The sequence below is a fragment of the Corvus cornix genome, chromosome 5 (assembly GCF_000738735.6).
Source record: "Corvus cornix cornix isolate S_Up_H32 chromosome 5, ASM73873v5, whole genome shotgun sequence".
Taxonomy (NCBI): domain Eukaryota; kingdom Metazoa; phylum Chordata; class Aves; order Passeriformes; family Corvidae; genus Corvus; species Corvus cornix.
Genome location: NC_046335.1, coordinates 55,180,386 through 55,201,235, shown reverse-complemented (window position 1 = coordinate 55,201,235; position 20,850 = coordinate 55,180,386). Strand labels below are relative to the sequence as shown.

At 40.8% G+C, this 20,850-nt stretch overlaps 2 protein-coding genes across 7 annotated transcripts in view; one reads left to right on the top strand and one right to left on the bottom strand.

Annotated features, from left to right (window-relative positions):
• Positions 1-3,134, top strand: part of GAS2 (growth arrest specific 2) — an 81,636-nt gene extending 78,502 nt beyond the window's left edge. For all 5 annotated transcript variants that reach the window (XM_039552313.1, XM_039552314.1, XM_039552312.1 and 2 more), the window contains exon 8: positions 2,445-3,134. In XM_039552313.1, coding sequence (XP_039408247.1) covers positions 2,445-2,663 — 219 coding nt within the window. In that variant the 3' untranslated portion in view covers positions 2,664-3,134. The remainder of the gene's footprint in view (positions 1-2,444) is intronic.
• Positions 3,135-6,584: 3,450 nt separating this feature from the next.
• On the bottom strand, positions 6,585-13,259 carry LOC104697691 (small VCP interacting protein). 2 transcript variants are annotated; one of them, XM_039552317.1, is made up of 4 exons: positions 12,884-13,077; positions 11,885-11,935; positions 9,533-9,646; positions 6,585-8,711 (listed from the first exon to the last, which is right to left on the bottom strand). In XM_039552317.1, exons 1-4 carry the CDS (start codon positions 12,944-12,946, stop codon positions 8,697-8,699), a joined length of 243 nt encoding a protein of 80 aa, XP_039408251.1. In that variant the 5' UTR covers positions 12,947-13,077; the 3' UTR covers positions 6,585-8,696. The 2 variants fall into 2 exon arrangements, with proteins under 2 accessions (XP_039408251.1, XP_039408250.1); XM_039552316.1 differs by lacking the exons at positions 6,585-8,711; positions 9,533-9,646; positions 11,885-11,935 and adding an exon at positions 11,942-12,360 and having other exon boundaries at positions 12,884-13,259.
• Between the last annotated feature and the right edge of the window lie 7,591 nt (positions 13,260-20,850).

Below are 20,850 nucleotides of genomic sequence, written 5' to 3'. Positions count from 1 at the left end.
CAAATGGACAGTTGTATCAGTTTAGACAAAGGAGAAATCAACACACAAGCAAAATGACAATCAATTAAGTAAAGATGAGTTGGGTGGAAGAAATTCACTTCGTATTCTAAATGACAAGAGCTATGTGTTTTAGTGAAGTAGAACAGCTGATGTCGTTATGCATCTTTTTACAGAAATATCTGTGAGATGAAAAGGAGAACAAGAAGGCTGCTTTGAAAGGAGTGTATTTAATTAACAAAGGATATAGTGGTTAGAGTTTTAAATCCTTCATTCTAGGGGCCTTTTCATAAAAGAAAAAAAAATTACTTATTTTAGCAAAAGGATCTGGTTCAGATTTCTGAAAAACATGACCCAAAATATCAGTATTCTAATTATCATAATAGTTTTTGCCTAGGAGGAGTACATGACATTTAGTACTCAGTACAGTTTTGCAGAAAACCTCACTTACTTTTAACTTCCAAAGGATAAGGGTGTATGCTTAAAACCACCAGCTTTACCGTGGCTGACCTCCTCAATGTTCTGCCTGCAGAGAGCTGTCTATAGTCTTCTCTGATGAGTTTTGTTTGTGAAGTGACAGCCAAATTTTGAAAATAAGAAAAGTGAATAATTACACCTGCCATTTTCTGTTTCATATTTTTAATGTTTAAATAGCCCTTTGGGTATTTACATATCTGAATGATTATTTAGATGCCTTTTGTATTTGTATACACAAAGTCTGCTTGTGCCTTTGATCTGAAACAGAGGTTGTTTCAATAAATCAAGTGGATACCTGTTGATGTGTTTAATACAGCCCAAGATGTAACATTAAAATAAAATTCTTTATAATTCAGAAAGTATGTTAATTCTAAAACCAAACTGCAGCATAGCTAGAAATATTGTGACAAGCAATTAACATACGCTCTTGACATCTTTTTTTTCAGGCTGAGCTTTTTTATGATGTTTTTTCCAACTGAGATTCATTTACTGTGATTTACTACATATAATTCCCTAAAAATGAGAGGAAGATGTTAATCCAGAGAGCAGTCTATTTTCTGTATCATTATCATGATGTCTGAAGAGAGAGGAAGTGCAGGATACTTTATTGGGGTTTTAGAATGACAACACAGAAAGTCGGAGCTGGTCCCTAAACAAATCCATATGTAATGGCTGAAGTTGCATCATCTGGAACTTGTAAAACTAGTAGACATAATCCAAAACATTTTTGTATAATCCTTTATATAAGAGGGGAGCTAGGCAAAATGTGACTTAATGAGGGATGACAAGGGAAAAAGAGGAGTGCATATTTCCTGGTTTTCAGGTGGAGAAAGACTTATTTTTACTTATTTGTTTTTAGGATAATTTAGGTTGGAAGGGACAAATAAATTTTTATCTGCCAAAATATACATAATTAGACTGCAAATAGCTTATTTCAGTGTGGATGAATAAAATACCTGGAATTGGCTACATAATTTGCACTTTTTCAGATTTGTAGAGGTGAGGTTTAATTTGAATCCCTTGGATGTGCACTCAGGCACATAAGTGAGTTCTTAAAAGTCTAAAATAAGCTTTATTGTTTTATTAGACTAAAACATTTCTCTAAGAAGGCACAAATTCAATGACAATGTGGTAGGTACAATGTTGGTTATAAAGTAAACCAATAAAATATATGAATGTGCTGCTTTATGATACCTCACTGGTATTTATTTGACTGTTCTGTATGGAGAAACAAAAGAGAGAAATGAGTAAAATCACCAGCTGAACTCAAGAGCAGACGAGGGAGAAGTTACACTGGCACTTGGAGAAAAATTTTATTTGAATTTAGGCAGAAAATTCTGGTATCTCCAAATAAATTACTTCTGTTATACCTCACTGGATTGTTTTAATTACAATATTAAACTATTTTATTAGAATGTAGTATGAGCAAGACTTAATTGTTAAAATAAATGGAACTTCATTTTTTTAAATTTTTTTTTATAATTTTCCAGAGATAGAGGAAATTGTTTTGGTGGTTTGCTCTTCACTATTCCTTTTGTATAGACCCCTATCCCATAAAGAAAAGCCAGTTTTGAGACATATAAAATGGTGACTTTACTACAATACTTTCAAAAAAATAATCTAAAAGTATTCATGTTCCCTGACATATTTCTACTAAACACATGAAGAACAGAATGACTCCATGCTATAGGACTAGGAAAACATGTAGCATTTATTTACATAAAATATGAAAATCGTTTAAAATACCAGCTCATTTTCTTACAGGTTTTTTTAAAATTTACTTTTAAATTGCAAATAAAAACCACTCTACTATTTCTTTTCCTTTCCTTTTTTTGTAAAGTAAACTACCATCATGTGGTTTTGACTTTCAATTAAAGTAAGCAGTTTTTTACAGCAGAAAAAGTGTGATTTCTTTGTGAATGGTTGCCTCTCAAGAGTGTCTGTGTTTTTTCCTGCCTATATAATTTCAGATGCTGCACAACAAACATGTGATGGTTCGTGTTGGAGGAGGCTGGGAGACTTTTGCAGGTTACTTACTTAAGCATGACCCATGCCGAATGCTGCAGATGTCCCGAGTAGATGGGAAAACTTCTCCAATCCAGAGCAAGTCTCCAAACCTCAGGGACATGAATCCAGACAATTACCTGGTTGTTTCTGCCCATTACAAAACCAAGAAGGAGATTAAGTGAAATAAGCCTCTCATGTGAGTGGGACTTTATGTATGTAGGTCCAAATTATTTTCCCAAGTGTAGTGAATTTAGTTAATGCTTTAAAAGGACTTTGGAAAAATTAACACAGACTGGAAATGACACCCCATTTTGAAGATCTTTGAATTGTAGAACTATTTATTTCTAGTACTGTATCTTTTATAGCAAATTACCCTTGATAGGCTGATTACTACAATCAGATAATAAATAGACATATATTTTTAGCCAAATTATTACTCTTTAATATGTGAATGTATACTTAGAGCTACATAAAGGAGCAGATCCTGTTAATGGAAGAAAATACACAATAAAATATATTTGTATGAAAACCTTATTACTTCGAATCCCTGACTGTTAGGCTAGTTGAAATATATATATGCAGGTGGAAAATGGGTATTTGGGGAGATTATTTGGTAATGTGTCTTGAAATTAAATAAAAATTGACTGTTTCTATGTTTTGCAATCTTTTCTTAATTAGTAGAATATAATGGCTTATTGCATGCCAAACAACTTCTCAAAGCCATTACTTAAAAGAAAAAAAGCCCAAGAACCCCCTTCACACCATTTTACTATTTAAAGCTGAAGACAATGCTGAGTGTTCGATCTATGTGTAGATCCTTTGTGTTTTTCATGAAGTTGCCCAATATAGAAGCATGGGGAAGTGGACAGATTGCCCCTTCCTCTGTCAGACAGTAGAGTTGGTTGGTTGTACCAGTGAGGTGATGTTCTGCAGCCCATTAGGGAAGCAGTAACAGGCGTACAGCCCTCAGACCCAAGGAGGAGCTTCAGAAGATGCAAGTCCCTCTGGAGTCACAAAACACCGCACTGTTCTTGGATATGAGCTTTTCCTTCCCCTTCTTTTTAATTCTGTTGCTCATGCTACATGTGAAATATTCATTACCCTGTAAGCAGAGTGACTCATATTCTCATAAATCATTCACACACCTCTAATATAGCTAAAGGCGTATGTGGGCTTAGTTCATGATTTTGGCTACTTCTCTATGTTTATATTTGGTAATTTATGTGCCTTGTAAGATCCTAGAAAAATCATTTTATAGGATTGTTTCACTGACTGTATAAATTTACAAATGAAATAATTTTTTAAAAAATACACATTTTGAAACTCGTATTATTTGTAATCTCTCATCTCCACTTTGCTGCTACCAACTGGATGCCTACAATACACAATACTGCTTGCTGTCCTAATAATGAGCCGCACAAAGTAAGGGCAAACATAACACAGAAATACCCAAATTTTATTGAAAATTACTTTTTCTTTGCAGGGAAAAAAAAAATAAAAAGCATCCTTGGAATAGTTTTTTTCAGTACTGACTAATACTTTTCTCTATTTTCTGATGTTTAATTTTTGAAAATGGTCTTATGATCTGCTCCTGTGGTCTTTAACAGCAAAATGTCTATGGGCTAGAAAGGATCAAGACCATCTTTCATGTTCCATGCCTTATTAAAATCAGCACCTTGTATCTCACTTCTGTGGACAAAGCCTACCTCATCTAAAAATACCTGCTAAATACAAACAGTTCACAATTGCTTGGTGCAGAAGACAAAGTAGCAGGGCATAATTCCAAAGTTGCAGCCTTTTATTCTTATTTTGAAACACTTGCTAGGAGGATTAAACACATATTCAAGCAATAAATCCTTTGAAAAGCCATAGGAAGACTCAGTTGTCATAGAAGCAATATATGTCCTCCATAAGGAAGCAGAAAACAGACCACAAGCAACATTTTATTGAAAATGTAGCATAGCTGAAAAATAATCATTATCTTAATATAAGCACTGAGAGATCTGTTTTCAAATGAAAAGAGAAAGGAAAAAAATCACTCATGAAAATGTGAGATGTTTATTTAGAAATAAGGGCTAGTTTTTTAAACATAATTACTTGGATTTCATAACATCACTGAGGTTGAAAAGACTTCCAAGATCTTCATTTTCAACCTTTATCTCCATCATCCAAGACTTAAGTTTGTGTTTATGTTGCTTTTTTAAATATTTGACGGTGTTTACATATTAATAAATCAGAGCAGATAATTATAGAAGAGGTATTCTTCATTTTATTTTAATATTAAACTTTAACAGTCCTAGTAAATCCAAATCAAAATTCTAAATTAAACTTGGACCCTTTTATGTGCTTGGACTATACCTATCAAAATAATCTTTTTTTGATTCAGGGTACTCAAATGTCTTTAAAAAAATCACATTAGAACACTTCCTGACTTAAAACTTCAACTTTGCCAGTTCCAGAATGGGAGGCCTAGAAAGGATTTTATTTTAAAGTACTGCCAGTACCACCTGATGTAAAAAACATGCAGGTGGGACTTACTGCTTTTGACTGCATTGGTGTGGGTGTGAATAAAAGAGGAAGAAATGAAAGCAAACAAAAAAATGCAGTAAGCTGATTAGCCTGGAAGAAGGGGTTGGAGGTAAGTGTTGCTGATCTGATAAATAGTATCTTCATAGTAGTGTATTAGGTCCTGTAGCAATATAGGAGTTGGAAAATTTGTTAGGAACCTATGGCTCAATTTATAAAGCTAAAGTTGAGCAGCAGAATCTTGCTCAAAGGCATACAGCCCTTGTGGCAGTGATGGGGGCACAACAGACTTAGGTCATTTTCCGTGACATAGTGATTTTAACTATTTTGCTGTGTAAGTTGGCTGAATGTGAATGTTGAGGAGGCTGAAGTCCTAAAAAGTTTAAGTGATAGGAGCTGCAACAAAGCCTTTTCTCAGTCCTCGTAGACCAAACCCCATGGGAGCTGTCTGAATAAACTGTGCTTAATCTCAAAATGGATAAATTATGTAAAATTATTTATAAAAACCATTATTATTGTATAACATCAAATGTGACTCACCACACTGGAAGCCATTCAGAATTAGTTTGGAAATGTAACTGTAACATCTGTTATTGCTCATTATAGGAAGTGCATTCTGTCACCTTGCTATTAATACATTACCTGGAGATCTTTTTCCAAGCAGGATTATTTACATCACTGATTGAGGATAGGGTTTGTTCATATCGCTGTTATAGGGATAATTGCTCCTTCCTTTGCAGTACCACCTTTTTTTCCAACAGGAATTTAGAGAAGGAAAATCTATGGCAGCTAGTTCAAGGATTGTTGGTGGGCATGAGTGAAATGAGAAGGCAATATATGTGTGGGAAGGTACAGCAAGTTCCTTGTAACTGAAGACTCAACCCTGAATTCATTACACATGTTCACTTTTGATCTGGAAGAGGAGCTATTAGCCACATCACAGTGTTATGGAAGCACCTCCTAGAGAGGCTGACAAGGGTTTGGTTCTTTTTGGGTTTACGCTTTTCACTGCCTCATTGGCTGCTGCCCTGCAGTACCCGACAGGGATGGAGGTACAGTGATGCTTCTTTGCTATGTCTCCCACTTTCTTAGCCTGTGGCATGTTGTGTAAAGGTGGAACAGACAGGTGGGATCACACAAATGTTTATGGGGCTGGACAGGCTTTCCCAGACTGGAAAAACTGCTGGCACTGCTTGTGCCTGATGAGCTCTGTCTCAAGAATTTAGTGTTGTCACTGTGCCAAATCCACATGCTGAAGTCATCTGTGTTCCTCATCACACGGCCCACTGTGATGCTGTCCATCCTTGTGGAGACACAGCTTCTGTGTCTTCCCAAATTTCATGACATTTGCTACAAACACACTCTCTCTAGCATAATCTGTGTATTTTAACCATATGCAGTGGCAAATGGATTCACTTGGTTACTGCAACAAAGATGATGCTATCACACTCATGGAAAGTCAGCTTTTCAGTCCAGTTTACCAGCACTGGGCTTCAGTCTGCCAGTTTTTGAGGTGATCTGCAAGACTATACAAGATGAAGAAAAAAGACAGAGTTGTAAACAAAGTATCAACTGTCTACATAATCTACATGAACAGGTTTATTTTAACAGCCTCTGAGGTGAAGTAAACGTCTATGATTGGGGGAAATAAGGACAAAACTGTTGTGTCTTACATTAACTTAGTGATGCACTAAGCAGTAAGACAGACAGGGAAGACATCTCTAAGAAGAGAGCAACTCTACATGGCTGTCAGCCTTACTGTTTAATGGTACATGTCAGGTAGCTATCAGTTGTACACTACTAATCTGCAGTAGTTCCTGCTTTCACTCTCAACTGAAACGCAGCTTAAAGCAACAAGAAGTGTTTTTATTTACCCAAATAATTCCCAGTCTGTTGAGCCTGGCTGTTTGGACAACTGGATGTGTATGGGATAGGAACTTCTTTTAAAACAGCTTTGTAGGTGATTCGCAATCTAGAACAACATGCTCCCACATCCTCTGATGTGGCTTCTTAGCTGTAGGAATAAATCCAACATTCAAAACAAGGTCTCTTAAGAAGCACAGACAGCTCTGGCTTTTACACAAAGGATGGAGAGAAAGATGAGCAGGAACTGTGATTGGTTTCGCTAGGTTCTTTCAATGGCTTTAAATGAAAGTGTCCATGGCACTAATGCAAGCAGGGGCTTGGATGACAAGAGACATGGTTATTTGTTCCCCTTGCAGTTTTGGGGGAACAGTATGAAACAGAATGAAAAAAAAAAAGTTTTAAGTTTGAAATATCACAAGTGACCAACTAAGTGTAAGTGCTGCTTAAGTGTCTTTGTAGGACACCTACTGTGAGGTTAGATTGAAATTCTCATTTCAAATTAATGTTTGAGATACTTTTTTATAACTCAATGCCTTTTCACTAGACTTAAAAAAAAATTTTTATGGCCAGTTAATACACTGAAGAGAGCCATTACCAGCAATCAAATGAAACTGAAGGCATTCTTCAGCCAAGGACAGAGCTGTTTTCAGCCCAAACACCATTATGTTAATATCAAAATTTCTCCTCAACTCAATTCTGAAGGCTAAGCCAGGAAACTGTGTCAGGACTGCGCTCCCAGGACAACATTAGGCAGTACTGAGAGGTGAAAGACAAAATACATAGTTCAAGGGGGGGAAAAAGCCTCTATAGTCTTGAGGCCAGGTCTATAGTCTATAGGTCAGAAATGGGGCAAGTGCAGTACTGAACGCATGCAGAATGCTCTCTGGGAAAAAGAAGATGTTTCTGCACTGTAAGTAGTCCACCTAAATAGATAACACAGAAATTTCTGGAAATAACCTGTCAAAGAGATGGCATGGTAACTATTCTCCTGTTTGTTTTTCAAAATCCTGAGAAGGGCAGCATTGCCCTCTTGTGGTAATAAATGAGAACAACTAATAACAGGATTTTAAATTTCATGTTTAACTTTCAGTATTCATTATAAATACGTACAGACTCAAAAGAAATCCACATGAGAAAATGAGAACAATTACTACACACATACTAAAACAGCATTCTTGATCTAAGTATACAGGATTTTAAAAGGTCTCTATTTTTTTTTAACTATTCACAAAATTATTTCGTTTGTAAGGACCCACCATGAATCTACTTTTCTTTTTTTGAAAAAGGCACTAAATTCCTAAGCAGTTCAAGAGTCATTAGGAAACAGAAAAGAAATGCTGTCATCCACATATTAAAACATATATATATACACACATACACACAACTTTCTTAGAGAACTTAGGACTTAGAGAAAAGTTTAATTGTAGAGCTTGAAATAAGCATCAAAATCAACATGTGGGCACCTGAGCTTGCTCAGGCCAGTCATCATACACAGATAGACAGACATCAACTGACCAAACAGTATGCACATACTGACTTGACTACATGTAAGGAGGCCACTTCCAGCTGACAGGAACTCTTGACAGGGAAGCAATAAAACATGCATGGAAAATAAACAAAATTGGCAAAACCATAGTGTTCAGAATTAGTTCTATAGTTTCTTAGTCAGTATTTCCACATCTGTTGTCCCACAATGGCAAAGTACTGCTGAGTCTTCAGATATAAACAGCAAAAGCCACATGATGAGTAAGCGCCACTTGGCTGCAGAAACTGGCAAGTTATTGGCAGTAAACATCAATCATCTTCTCTTCAGAAGTCATGTGTTACCCAACCTGCCACTAAAGAAACAAACAACAAAACACACCACAGGTTTGTATGAAGATAAGGAAAAGAAAGGAAAAATTCTCAACTAAACGAACACCATTAGGCTGTCTAACTACAATAAATTCTCCATTCACCTTTCAATTCTCAATTCACCTTTTATCCCAGCAAGTGATGGACATGCAGTGTACCAGTGGCAACTTAACAAACTCCTGCCGCCTGAGTCATACATGGCAATGAGGGCAAAAGATAACGGCTTATGAAGCTTGAGTTTCAATGATCAGATACATCTATTGTTTTGGAGAGATTGTAATTCTTCATTAAATCTCTGCCTGGCCTTCTGAGGTAAAGTTTACATTAGAATAGCAGTAGTAGTAAACTTGATCCGTATTTATGCCAACACCATATGTTTCTTTTGTAATGAGAGACACATACATAAACCCAAAACCATCACCCTACTAAGTTCAAATGTTTTCTGTAAGCTCTGAAGGAAGGGAGACAATCTCAACTGCACTGAAAAGGGACACTGAGTACAGGATAACACAGTGATGAGGTCCCCAGTGCTGAGAGACCTGTAAAACTGATGCATCATAGATGCAGAAACTGGGAAGAAGGGGGTGGGGGGGGGGAAGCTCTCTGCCATCCCTGCTGTCTTTCTGTCCTAGTGATGAAGTCTCATTAAGAACACTGCATTAGATAATGACACATGCTTCCATTTCTATTCCATTTCCCTTCCTCCTGGATTTTCCTCAAGTTACTTAATCTTCTACATGACAAAACAGGATTTTCACAGTGAATATACGGACAGTTTAATCATGTTGTTTCTTTTTAAACTTACTCTCAGTCCTCCTTCTCCACCAGGACGTGAAGCTGCAATTCTCTTTTCTATTTCTTCCTGTTTCTTTTTCTTTTGCTCCACAGCATAAGCATTCTTAATACCTCGAGAGGAAGCCTGAGAGAAAACACATTTGGGTAAGACCAAGTTAGTTATTTTGCTGTAGAGAAACCAAACTGCATGTCTTGGCAACACCATTTTGTGAACTGTGGTTTGCATGAAAAGACTGAAGCACTTAGTAATGCTACTATTATATCAAGATAGCCCTTTCAGGATATTTCCTCATTCTGTGAGCTCTTGGTCCCACAGATAAGTGAGGGTGTTTTTGTTTCACTTTTTGGTTTTTTTTTGTTATTACGTCCAGGTGAAGATATTTAATCCTCAGAGGCAGAATCAGAACCTCCCTTCCCAAAAGTCCACAAATTTTTAGTCTGTGGTTTTTTCAGTGTCAGGGCCTACTCTTAACCCTCACAAACAGGGGAGGAGAAGGGTTGTGTTAGTAGTGGTAGCCCAGGCTGTGAAGAAATTCAACTTTTAAACTGTGACCTGTGAGAAATAACCTGCATGATAGTCTACCTTTCAAAATGTCACAGGATGTGTGGGTAGCAGGAGTACCAAATGAAAAACCTGTTGTGAACTGCCTGCTTCACATCCTTGTGGGAACTGTTTAATGACAATCTAGACTAGATGGCAGGAGTATCAGAATTATATACAATTAACACCATGAAAAAGAAATAGAAAAAAAAAAAACTTTTTAAAAAGTGATTCTTAGCTAAGTTTAGGATTACAATACCATAGCAGAAGTTATACAAAAGATGCTAAAATCTACCAAGGCAAAACAGCAATGTTCTCACCTGAATTTTAAGGTCCTGACAATAAGCTCAGTTCTCAGTGGGGTACTAAGACAAATCTTATCACCAAATACCAACCTACTTAGACCATACGATCTCTGCCTTTTAGGAAACTGGCCTTCCAAGTGAGTCAGGTACCCAAACTGTCTGTAGCACCCCAAAAGGAAGAACAGCTCACACGACGTCAGGATGGATAATGAGCAGCTAAGAAGCATGTGCAGGAAAACACTAAGCAGAGAAGGAAGGACATCTGATCTACTCTGTCGTCCCCTCACATGTGCAAAACTAAAAATGGCTGCTTGCAAGACATGTCCATTACCCAACATTCAGAGGCTAAAATGACCTCTAAGATAGTCCTGAAAAATTCTGGTAGATGTTTTAGCCCTTTGTCTTCCATGAAAAAGAAAAGTAACAGAGCGTGATACTTCCATTTTTCTTTGGCAGCATAATGGATCCCACAAAACTTCAAGGACATCCACAACCCTAGTTGCTTCATTTCTCCTTCCTCTCAGGAAAGCTTTTTAGCTAGGTATTTCCTACAGTTATGCTTAAAAACCCCTTTGTGACTGAAACCCATTTGTGATTGAAAATAACATGGATTGCTTTTAGTACATAGAATGATACAAAATCAAGAGTTTTAAGGAGTCTAAAGCATCACTCAGCACTCAGCTGCTGCTCCAGTTATTTACCAAACTTCCTTCAAACTGGGTCAACATGGTCCCCACGCATAATGGTCAATTCCTAATTCAGTATGTAATGTCACTAACATTCACACAAATAACAATCCCTTCTCTGCACAGTTCAGCTGTGATCTTTAAGACATACCATTCAAAATCTACAATAAGTAAAGAGTATATGCTATAAGTCTTTTTAGAGGTATGTAAGGAAAAAAAACAGGCTGGCTATTCTGCTAGAACATTTGTATCCTACCTCTTCTAACTTTAGATATCAAAGCAGTTAAAGCTTGACAACATTAAAAAGACAGAAGACTAAGTTAATACTACATCTTTGCTGGAATCTGAGCTGATAAACATGCTCAAACTGTTGCCTTGTTGATAAACAGAAGTTGCAAGTGCATACAACCTGCATTTTTAAGAAAAGTACAAGTGCAGTACCACTTGAAATTGCCACTGCAACAATTGTTTGACCACTTTGGTTTGAATACTACTCAGTCTCTTGTTTTCAAGTCTTAGAACAAGGAAAAGATCATGTTGAACTTGCTCTTCCAGTTCTTAGGTTTTTTATAAACTACTGTAAAGTATCTCCCATCCAAACAAGCTCAGTTACCTTGCAATGGTCTTAGAGCACCTACCTAGCTGTGAAATTCTTAATATACATAAAAAAGGTATAAATGTAAGACGTTAGTAATACTAGGAAAGTACTTAATGACAATTCCCACAATCCAAACATGACACCCAGTGTTACCAGAGAAGCCACAGCCATTCTCCCCATAAACCAGTTGTCTAAAAATAATTTCAGTAAATGGCATTTTATCAGACATTACCTCCATCTGCCTCTTTTCAGCAGCTTCTGCTAGTTGTCTTCTTTTTATTTCCTAGATATAATGTTAAAGACAGTGAAATTCTATTTCAATATAGTCTTTGCATTCTTTTTAAACTCTTAATTTTGAAGTACAACTCAAATCTGTAATGTGAACTCCCACAAAATGTCAACTTCAGGTCAATTAGCATCATCTTCCCCTGCATTGGCAGCCTGTGAGAACGAAGTGTTTTTAGTGACTAATGTGCCAGAAGAGCAGCTGCTGACATATATACAGTTAAACCCCACCGAAAAAGTGCTATTTAGCTGTTCCATGCCTTCACTCAATCCAGACTGGGGTGAAATGGCACACAGTGCATGAAACATCCCTTTGGAGTTTGGAAAGGGGAATGCTTGCTCTCCCAGGTGAAGCAGGCTCCTTTCCTTCTCCCCCATGAAATCCACAGATGAGGCATACAAAGCACAGAGATGGGCTCTTACCTAGGAAAAATGTCATCCAGTGGAGGGTAGTTAGAAGCAAGCATCTCTATGCACTGGAGAAAAAAGGCCAGCTTTTCCTATTTCTTGTAAAAATGGGGGTCATATTGACTACAAATACGCACTAACATGTCTCTCGCGAAACCCTCCCTCTCCATACAACCACATAAGTGCCCACGCGTGATCCGTGCGGCAGAGCAGCAGGAGGTTCTGGAGCGCCAGGCCCCAAGCTGCGGGGTGCCCTGGGTAGCCTCGGCCCAACAGTTCCACCGCACCCCGGGCCGGGGCTTCCTTTTCCCAGCACAGCCACTGTCTCCTGAGGCACTGGAACAACCCCGCGGTCGGGCCTCCATGTTAAAGAGGGAAAGTCACCACCCCCCTCCCCACACCCTCATCCCCGCGACGCTGGGCGTCACTGATAAACAACGGGGAGAAGGAGGGGGGAAGGCGGAGGGAAGGAAGTGGGACGGAAGTGGGACCGCCCCTGGGCCGGGAGCCGCCGCCACCGCCACGGTCCCACACTTACCGGGTCGGGCGTCTCCACCACGTCCTTGACGGCGCCCCCCATGCAGGGCAAGCACTGCCCCATGGCGGGCCCGACCGCCTGCAAGCCCCGTGGAGGAAGCGGCAGCGACCCCGCCCACGGCCCCGGCGGGGCGCCGCGCCAGCAATGCCCGCCCCGGCCTGGGGCCGTCGAGGGCGGGCGGGGCCGGGGCGGAGGCCGGAACGGGGTCGCGCGATCGCCGCCGGTAGTGAATTAAGTGGAAGGCGTTCTGTGACGGCAAAGGGAGAACAGTGTGATTGGTTTCCCAGCCGATGCCGGGTTCAGGGCCCGCTGGCGGCGTGCTCCGCCGGCGGCCAACATTTCTGATCCCGTGCCCCGCCCGGCGGTGCCGGAGCGCGGCCGGTGAGGCCGGCGCACATCTAGCTCGGCTCAGGTGGTTGAAGGTGTCTCTTTCTGGCTCTTTTGCTATTTATTCAATTTTTTTCTTAAAAGAAAGAAATCTTCCAGTTATTTATAGTAGATTTCAGCATTACCCTATTCAACAACAGTTCCTGAATTTGAGTGTTGGTGCATACATCAATCCCCAAGGATTATGTGAGGAGTATAAAATGTATTCTTCACAAACGATCATGCAACTCAGCTTCTTGTCTTCCTTGGTAATTTTGAACAAGGTATATCCTTTTTGCACCCGTGTTCTTGTCCCAGCATTTATTTCATGAGCTTGAGAGATCATACATTATTGTAAACCACAAATTTTAAGTTTTTTTGTTTGTTAACTCCATACTTAATTAGGCATAGAATCATGTGGCTTGGGTAGAATCATAGAGTGGGTTGGGTTGGAAGGGGTCTTAATGACCACCTAGTTCCAAACCCTCTGCCATGGGCAGGAGCACCTTCCACTAGACCAGGTTGCTCCAAGCCCCATTGAAGAAGGGGCAGTCAATAGCTAACTCATGTAAGCACAAGTTAACTATTGGAAGACAGCAAATGTTAGTTCAGACAGCAGATGTTAAGGACACAACCTAAGAAGCCGAATTCACCCTAATCTTGTCAAGATAGAGGGGACAAGGATCATCTCAGAGACTGCTGAATCATTCCTCGAAGGACTATGCATGCCCAGGTGAAAAGTGCACTGTGAGGAAGACTACTGGTCTTCATCAGAAAGACCCCCGAGGAAGAGGAGAGGCCTTCCTCAGCGCGACCACCAGGACACACAGCGCATGCGTGACCCGTATGCTAATGATATTAATGACTTCCGAGAAATAATCTGTGTAACCACACCTGTCCCAAGGAATGTGATGAATATTCATAATTTAACCCTTAATACTGTGTTGTAGGGAGCACCGGTGTGTGTGTGTTTGGAGGAGCGATCCCCACACACCCGGTGTGCCGAATAAAGCAAATACCCACTTCTCTGACTCTGTCTCTGAAGTGTCTCCTGGCCCGGTTGCGGCACGATTCATCTGGCACCCCGAGATGGGACCCTCTCTGCCCGGCTGCCGGATCCAGGGGTAAGCAGAGCTCCCAGTAGCCACCCTGAATTTTCAGGGGGAGCTCAGCTGTCCTTTAGTTCACGGCGGGGGCAGACAAGGATGATCTGCACCACGTTAAGGTATTTGTTATTCCTTTCAAACACAGAAATACCTGCAGGTCCAGGGTTTGAGTCCCTGAGGGTGGGTTGAAAGTCCCGAGGAAGACTGGGCCTCCCAAAATTAGTCCTGGGCAAGAAAAAAAGTACTTTTAAGGGGTTGGACCCCGACTTTTAAAGGGGTTGGACCCCACTGTGAAAGGTACCTTTAAGGGGTTGGACCCCACTGTCGTGTGCTATTGTACTGCTATTTTTGTTTTGTCTTTTGCTATTCCTCTGCTGTGTGAGTGAGAGTGGATGAGACGTGCTGTCTAAGTGTGAAACGAGTGAGGAGCGAAGCGTTTGGCAAAGAGTGAATGAGGATAAATCACATAAACCGTTGGTTTGGAATTCAACCTTACTGTCCGAAGGGGGGCGGAGTTTAGAGGAGAAAGATTTTAGTTACTGAATTGAGAACACCCAGGCCCCAACGCTTTTCTAATATAACCCCAGCTAATTTCCCTTTTAAAATCCCGTGCCGTGTGGAAACAGTTGTGAAGCTTGGGTTTGTTTTGGGTTTTTTTGTACATGTATTAGAAAGTGGTATTTCCTATTAGAAAGAGTGAACAGTGTCTATGTTGCTGGAGGAGAGAGCTTGGTATTAGACAAGAGTGGCAGAGCGTGGCTTTGTGGAAGGAAGGAGTTGGTTCTCTGGTTGTGGGGGTTTTTGGCTGTGGAGAGAGAGAAGAGGGGGAGAAAGGACGAAAGAGGCAATGGGATCATCAAAAAGTAATAGTAATAACCCAGAAAGTAATAACCCAGAAAAGTCCACTAGGATGCGTGCTGGCACATTGGAAAGAGCTGAGGGGAGTCCCTGGAGGGAATATAAAAAAGAGCACCCTAATTAAATATTGTAATCAGTGGTGGCCACTCTAGAGATTGGATGATGGTGAAAAATGGCCAGAGAATGGCTCTTTAAGATATAACACTCTATTGCAATTAATGTTATTTTTAAGGAGGGAAAATAAATGGGATGAGACCTCCTATGCAGATTGTTTTTTTACCTTAAGACGCAAACCAGAGTGGCAGAAACAATGTGGCATCAATCTGGCACCACAGGACTCTATGATCCTCCTCCTAGAAAAGGAGGCAAAAGGAAAAAACCTCATGAAGAGGTGTTGCTCATCATGCAGTATTGGGCAAAGATGTTTAAAGCTCAAAGCTGAGAGAGACCAGGATCCCTTGGAAACCCAGGAGCTAATGGGGCACAGTGGTGGCACCCTAACATCGGGAACAATGTCCCCAGCACCCCAAACATCCTCAGAGGATAGTGGGGATGAAGGAACAAGTGAGGCTGGCTCAGGAATATCATCCAGAACTAGGAGCAAGACCCCTGTAGAGAAGAAGCTCATAGCACCACTTAGACAAGTGGTGGGGCCAGATGGGGGAATAACAAAAGTTAAAACACCATTTACAGCTTTGGATTTAGATACCTGGAGGGAGGCAGCCAGAATGTATAGAGAAGACCCTGAAAAGGTAGCAAAGAGGTTTGAATTGGTTGTTAGAAATCAAGAGATTGATTGGGAAGATAGAGACCTCATGCTGTCAGAATTAACTGAGACAGAAAAAGCTGCTGTAATATCCACAGCAAGAACACACGTGCAGGGACAGATAGCTGCTGGGACATTGCATGGAAATGTAGATAACATTTTTCCTACAGGAAATCCACACTGGAACCCCAATGATCCACAAACATACCCGTTCTTCGTTAGATACAGGAAATTAGTACACTGGGGGCTTCTAAATGCTATACCTAAAACAGTTAACTGGTCATTGCTATTAGTATTCACCAAGAAACCACTGAATCCCCAGGTGCATTTATAGAAAAATTAAGGGATAATATGAGAAGACACACTACACTAGACCCAGCTTCTGAAATTGGGCAGCAACAGTTAATATCCTTATTGATGGGGCAATCAGCACCAGATATACGTAAAAAACTGCAAAAGATTAAGGAACTAGATAACAGAAACTTAGAGAAACTTCTGGCAATGGCATGGGAAGTTTATAAAAACAGGGCACAGCCCCACACAGTCGCAGTGGCCCAGGTCAGGGGATCGGGATTCCCCAGGGGCAGGAGAAGGCCCCCACCCAGAGGACAAAGGTAGCAACGCCCAGGCTCAGACCAATGTCTGTTATGTGGTCTGGGCACCGGAAACGAGACTGTCCTATGAACTGTGCCGTGACCCCAGTGCCACAATCATCAGCGCCGCCGGGACCAGCTGTACCAGGAGTGCCGGGGACCGGCGGGTCCCTCCCTAGCTGACCTGCTGGTCAAAGTTAAGCTAGGGGAATGGGAGGTGGAGTTTTTGGTAGATACTGGAGCCACATTCTCAGTCCTGAATCAGACTTTGAGTCCTGTCAGTAATGATTATGTCCAAGTTGTTGGGGCTACAGGGAAAACTGAGAAAGCCTATTTTTTGAGACCCTTAAAATTTACATTAGGCAAAAGGATGGGAATACACCAATTTCTATATCTTCCAAACTCACCTAAACCCCTGCTAGGCAGAGATCTATTAACCTGGTTACAAGCCAAAATAGAATTCACAGAACAAGAAATGAGACTACAGGTTCCTGAAGAAAAATTAATTTTGGCCTTAAGTTTAGCAAATATCCCTGAAAAAGAAGGAATACCCATAGATGATGAGATAAGAGATCAAGTAATCCCACTAGTATGGGATGTCAAAATCCTGGGAAGATCAAAACGAGCTTCCCCAGTGGTTATTGAATTATTAGAAGGGGCACAGCTGGTGTCAGTCAAACAATATCCACTAAGGCATGAAGCACGGGTGGGTATAGAACCAATAATTGCCAAATTTATCGATCAAGGGCTGCTGAGAGAGTGTAGGTCCCCCTACAACACCCCAATTCTACCAGTACAAAAGCCAAACAGAAGTTATCGGTTAGTCCAGGACCTGAGGGCAATAAATGCAATAACAAAAACACTGCATCCCATAGTAGCCAATCCTTACACCTTACTTACAAAATTACAAAGTGATTGGGTGTAGTTTTCAGTTTTAGATTTAAAAGATGCTTTCTTTTGTCTGCCATTAGCTAAAAGGAGTCAGGAAATTTTTTGCCTTTGAATGGGAAAACCCCAAAACAGGGAGAAAGAGACAGCTCACATGGACTGTATTGCCACAAGGATTCAAAAATAGCCCCATGATATTTGGAGGTCAATTATCCCAAGAACTGGAAGCCTGGACACCGCCACTTGGAGAAGGTACACTCCTCAGTACGTTAATGACCTACTGATAGCAACAAGGACCTGTGAAGACTGCAAAAACTGGACTGTAAGTCTTTTAAATTTTCTGGGACTAAGTGGATGTAGAATCTCCCCTGAAAAGGCTCAGCTAGTCCTCCAGAAAGTTACATATCTAGGGTATGAACTGGCAGGAGGGGAGAGAGCCTTGGGAGACAACAGGAAAGAGGCAATTTGTCAAATGCCCCAGCCAACAACAGCCAAAGAACTGAGAACTTTTCTGGGAATGACAGGATGGTGTCGATTATGGATCTACAACTATGGACTCATTGTGAAACCTTTATACCAACTTGTAGGTTACGGGCGGGTTCGGACGGAGATCTCTAGAGTCTGATCTTGGGACATGCGGTTTATTGCAAAGGGCGTGGGTATAGGGGCACTGCTCAGAGCTGCCAGACTCAGCTCGGAGCAGGCCCAAGAGAGCAAGAGAGTAAGCAGGTAAGAGAAGGAGAGAGCGAGAGCAAAGAGAGTGAAGAAGAAGTGATGAGAATAGAATGGAATGGAATGGAATCTTGGTTACAATACAATAAATCATCTTCTGTACTGAATATTCTAATTGTCACTAACCAATCTAATACAAGATACAAATCCTATAGCATTTACATACAGCCTATAAGAGTTCTTATATTACCATAGAGTGTTACATCTTAACTTCTAAAAACTACTCTTTGGACCCCTTCTGCTGAGCTAGTAGGGTCTGCTGACCCTTGGACCTGCCTGCAAGCAGAGGGTATTGTTCAATCAAGAGGGGATTACCTTCAGTCGGCCATACCATTGTTTTCCAGTTGTTCAGTAACTAAGACTTGGTATTTCAAAAGTGGCTTTCATTTCGATGTTGCCTGTAGTTTTCATATTCCCAAAATCTTTTGTCAGGCAATCATATTTATAAGGCTTTCCTGTTTCATCTTCCCCAACACCCACTTCTCTGACTCTGTCTCTGAAGTGTCTCCTGGCCCGGTTGTGGCGTGATTCACCATCCAGCCTGGGCTTAGACATTTTCAGGAGTGGGGCACCCACAGCTTCTCTGGGCAACCTCTGCCACTGCCTCACTACTGTCACAGTGAAGAAATTCCTCTTATTACCTCATCTAAATCTACCCTCTTTCAGTTTAAAGACATTCCCGCTTTGAAGCCAATCTTACAATTGCACGTTCTTGTAAATCTTTCCAGCTCTCTTGTATGCATGTATGTACTGGAAAGGGCTTTAAGGCCTCTCTGGGGCCTTCTCTTCTCTAGGTTGAAGAACCCCAACTCTCAACCTGTCTCCATAGTAGAGGTGCTCCAGCCCTCTGAGGGTCTTCATGGTCCTCTCTGGACTCTCCAACATGTTGTTCTTATGTTGGGGGCCCCAGAGCTGTACACAGTGCTCCTGGTGGGGTCTCACAACAGCAGAGTAAAGAGACAGTCACCTCCCTTGACCTGCTGGTCACACTGCTTTTCATGCAGCCCAAGATGTGGTTGGCTTTCTAGGCTGCAAGTGCACATTGCTAGGTCATGTTGAGCTTCTCACAGCCATGGCCTTCTCCTGAGGACCCCTCTCAATCCATTCTTTGCTCAGCTTGTATTTGTGCTTGGGATTGCCCTGACTCATGTGCAGCACCTTGCACCTGGCATTGGACTTCACAGGGTTCATACAGACCCACTTCTCAAGCCTGTTAGGTCATCAGAGTGGGTAACTGGGTTGCTGAACTAAGTACTTGACACAAGTCACAAAACACACAGATCTTTCTGAACTGGCCATCAAAAGTCTTACTGTCATAATGAGAGACTGGTGAGGTGCATTGGAAGGTGGAGAGAAGGAGGCTTACCTGCTGCCCTTACTGGAGAGGCTGAGCTTATATGCAGGAGAGCAGAAGAGCTCAGCAGAGCAGTTGGGCTGTGTTGTGTTGATGCCATGATGATTTTTTGCCTTTTCTCTTATACTCCTTTTATATACCTTTTAATAGCTTTTATATTCTTAGTGGGTTTTAGCCTACATTCTTAGACTTATTTGTCAAGCTAGGAGACTAAACATCTTAGAAGCCTTGTAGTTAGGGATCAGAAGGCCCCAGACACCAAGGTCCTCTCCACAACACATTTTGTAAACTAAGATAGAAACATCCAGGGGACGGTTCCTCCATTGGGGAATCTTTGATAGGTATGCTAATTAGTAAGACCTATAATGTTATACTCAATCGATTGTGGGTGTGCATTGTGGCGTGCATTTCGGCGCATTCCCCCCAGACGTGGTGCACCTAAGGATCCTTAAAATAAATATAGAGGTAAAATCTCTTTTTCCCTTCTAACCATGTTTGAGTCTTGATTTTAAGACCAGGAAAAGGCACCAGTGTTCCTGGAAGCTGCAGTGGAGGTACTGTGACTTTCCTGCTGCATGGTGTAGTGTGTTACAAATTAATATTCTGCTTTGTAATGAAAGCATTTATAAATTTTATTTATTTTTAGAGTATCAAGGTGCTACTGTTTTGTGGATTAAGTGTTCAGTATTTGTCAAGCTTTAGATTACAACTGAGTTCTCTGTTGCTTGCAGTCCCCCATTGAATCCATCAGATCCCCGAAGGTAACTAAAAGAGATTTTGCTGCAAATCTGTTAAGATGTAGAGAAAGATTGAAGTGCGCTTGGACAGAACTCTTCATGGAGAAAGAGATCACAGCTTTCTGAAGAAAGTGTGACCTGGGGTAAGATACATAACAGAAAAGGTGAGTGGTTCTTTTAATGTGCTTATATAACATAGTCAGAAAGTTGTCTATTGAGAAGTAGCAAAAATATGGTAAAAATTTTCTGTGTCAGAGGACCTATATGTCATCACCAGCGGGTTTCAAGGCTGATGATTTTCTTGCTGAAGCTTTAACCTTTCAGTGAAGTCACTTGGTTTTGACGTCCTTTAATAGCTGCTTATTTTTGGGATTTCACAGAATGTTAATGCCTAGCTCATAGTAACAGATGGGGGAGGTGGGGGTCGTGCTTGTTTTAGTGCTTTGAGGGCATTTTTGTCCACTCCTCCCACCCTGCCAAATAACTTTGTAGTGATATAACACATTAGATGTGTAAATAACTTAAAGAACCCCACCAAAACCCATACTGAACACTGGCATTAATAGT

Coding starts and splice junctions, on each gene's coding strand:
- LOC104697691 (XM_039552316.1), bottom strand. CDS start 12,946: ATGGGGCAGTGCTTGCCCTGCATGGGGGGCGCCGTCAAGGACGTGGTG. Junction 12,361..12,883: donor TGGTGGAGACGCCCGACCCG/GTAAGTGTGGGA, acceptor CATTTTTCCTAG/GTAAGAGCCCATCTCTGTGC.